The sequence below is a fragment of the Octopus bimaculoides genome, chromosome 12 (genome assembly GCF_046866305.1).
Source record: "Octopus bimaculoides isolate indiv1 chromosome 12, ASM4686630v1, whole genome shotgun sequence".
Classification (NCBI taxonomy): domain Eukaryota; kingdom Metazoa; phylum Mollusca; class Cephalopoda; order Octopoda; family Octopodidae; genus Octopus; species Octopus bimaculoides.
Genome location: NC_142939.1, coordinates 50,311,367 through 50,314,329, shown reverse-complemented (window position 1 = coordinate 50,314,329; position 2,963 = coordinate 50,311,367). Strand labels below are relative to the sequence as shown.

Below are 2,963 nucleotides of genomic sequence, written 5' to 3'. Positions count from 1 at the left end.
AAATTATTATATGCCAACGACATCATTGTTATTGAGAAATTTATAGTATAATTAGGAAAGAAATTCAGATGTGGAAGCAAAATCTGAATTCAAAGATCATTAAAATTAACTTAGCAAAGACCAAAGTTTTAGAAAGCAAGAAAATAACCAGGAATCTGCTTCTTTCAAGTAAGTGATCCTGCTTGATGTGTAGGAAGAGCATAAGTAGAAATTCCAAACAGTGTATTTAGTGTAAACCAGGAGTTGGCGAAGAATTACATACCAGCGCAGTCATCTCTCTTGCACACCACATCTGATGTTTCTTATGTTCAACATTTCTCTCAGGGCACTTACACTCTGTTGTGTGTGCACACATCCAGCGAGTCACACTAGCTTCAAGCCTATGCATATGTTCAGCAGTCACAGCTTATGTTTCACTACTGTTTAGCATGGCAGTTCACACACATGCCTTTCACTCTGAGTGAGATGCCCTTTTTCACCAGTAGAGGTAGGAGCTTTCTGAACTTTGCCCAGGCTATTCTTATTCTAGTGGCAATACTCCCCAAGCATCCACCCCCACTACAGACTTGGCCACCTAGGTAGTGGAAGCTATCAACTACTTCTAGTTTCTCCGCCTGGCATGTGATGGAATCAGTTTTCTGGAGCATCTGCGGTGTTTATTGCCCCTGTACATCTGCTGCACATAAACCAGTTAACCTTCCTTTCATGATGCTGCACTTCTTATTTGTCTATAGCTTACACTGGGTGCATCTCATGGAGTTTCTACCTACACCTTTTCTACAGATCGAGCAGGGCCATCTACCTGAAGGGGTTTGTGATGTGTTTGCCTTCCAACTTACTAGGACTTTGGCTTTTGCAGCATTGACTCTAAGGCCCTTCTATTCTAAACCTTGCTTCCACACCTGAAATTCCTTCTCTAGTTCTGGTAGTGGTTCCACTATGAGAACAAGGTCATCAGCAATCAGTAAAAAAAAAGAAATTTAAAAAAATGGAATGATGAAAGAATGAAGTCAAATATAAATATTGCATAAATAGATTTTAGATTTTATTTCAAAGTGTAATATTTACAAGAAATTTTTGAAGATTTTTGCATCAAAAAATAAAAAATCTGAATGAAGGGTTTATAATGTAGAGAATGTTTCAATAAATATTGGTTATGGTAAGTAAAATCAGACTTTTTTTTGCACCGGTAAACAGTTTGTCCTACAAGTATTTAAACAATACTCAAAAGTCTTCAAACAAGAATGTCATCATCATTATCACCATCATCATCATCCACAAGTGTAAACCTGTGGGTTGGGTTTTTTGGGGGGGAATGGGGTTGGGATGGTGTGGGGTAGGGGCTGCTTAGTGCTTAAAGTCATCGTTCAGATTGCAAAATGCCAACCAGATTTGACTTCAGGAATTAAAAAAAAAAAAATTATAAATAAATAAATATACATGTATTTGGGCCCCCAATTGTTTTCTTCCTGTATTTTTTTTTTTAGCTTTTTTTTTTTTTTTTTCGCAAATTGTAGACATTTTTATTGAAATTCAAACAAGTTATTTTAGAAAATGCTTTGCTGTTCTTTGTTCCAATTAGTGTATATAAATATAAACCCTTCATCAATATAACTTGTAAATAAGCAAGGGTTCTTTGGAGTTGTGGGCTGTTGTTTTTAGTATTCTCCAATTTGAGACGAGAGAAAAATGAAAACAATAAGAAATTTTTTTTTTAATCCAAAAATTGGGCAAATTTGCATCTCTGATAGTCTTGGGTCTTGATCATCTCCTAAAGTCTGAGCAGAGGGACATTAAATGGTAAATAATGGCAAATAAGGAGATGAGAGGGATCATGTTGGCTTATCAGTAGTGAAGGGACTAGATAACTGATTTGGCTTTCACATATCTGACTTATATTTAGGGGTTAAGGGTTAAAGGGAAGAGGAACAGGAGAAGAACCTGTATCACAGATGCAGTTGTCATTTCTTTTTTGTTTTGTATATATATATATATATATTTTTTTTATGCTTTCATTTCATTGTTATTTTGTTTCCTTATCCACAAATGTTCATTATTTGATCATTTCTGTTCTCTCCATTTTCATTCGTTTTTTTTCTGTCATTTTATCTGTTTTAATATTGCACCATACTTAAACTTCTCTGAAGCTCAGTTTTTCCATTGACTTTAATCTATAAATTATTCGATTTTAGGCTTTCTGGAAGTTTGAGGTTTGTCATTGTTTTTTTGTTTTTTTTACATGGATGTGTATATGGATGTGAGTATATATGGATGTGTGTGTATATGTATGTATATATGCGAGTGTGAATGCATGTCCTTTTCATTTAAAAAAAAAAAATTTTTATTCATTTACGAAGATAATACTTTTTGATGAAATATTTTCAGATAATTTATATGGAAGCATCTGGAACCCTCTGAATAGTATTATAAGGAAATATGTTGAAATTTCTCCAAAAGTTAAATAAAAATATTTTGTCACCCTCAAAAAAAAAAAAAAAAAAAAAAAAAGAGAGAGAGAGAAAGAAAAAGAGAGAAAATTTTCCTTGTCATCTCCAGAATAAAATGTTCGTTCATTAATTTCTTAATAATCAAGCTTCATCAGTAGTTCTCAGTCAAATCTGTTTTTACTTGACACTTCCATCATTGTTTGGCTGGTTGGTTGATGGTAGCTTACAATATAGTTTCCCTTTTTAGCCAGTTGGAATTTCCAAGCTTTCCTTTTAAATTAAAGAACTCAAATCACATGAATGTTATGTGTTTATATAGGTTTTTTTCTCATTCTTATCTAGAAGCCAATCATTTCACCAACCTGGAATTAATAAAAGAAGAATTTAATACAGAAGAAAACATGTCACATTCTAAAGAATTTAACTCCCTCCTTTATTCTTCTATATTCTGTTCTATGATACCTTACTTCATAGTATACTGGACATTTAACCATGGCAAAGTAATTAGTTAAATTA

The 2,963-nt window shown here is 33.2% G+C and overlaps 1 protein-coding gene across 2 annotated transcripts in view; it reads right to left on the bottom strand.

Annotated features, from left to right (window-relative positions):
• Positions 1–1,017: 1,017 nt before the first annotated feature.
• LOC106871229 (uncharacterized) overlaps positions 1,018–2,963 on the bottom strand; it is a 16,262-nt gene continuing 14,316 nt past the window's right edge. For both annotated transcript variants that reach the window (XM_014917581.3, XM_089361040.1), the window contains one exon: positions 1,018–2,809. In XM_014917581.3, coding sequence (XP_014773067.2) covers positions 2,802–2,809 — 8 coding nt within the window. In that variant the 3' untranslated portion in view covers positions 1,018–2,801. The remainder of the gene's footprint in view (positions 2,810–2,963) is intronic.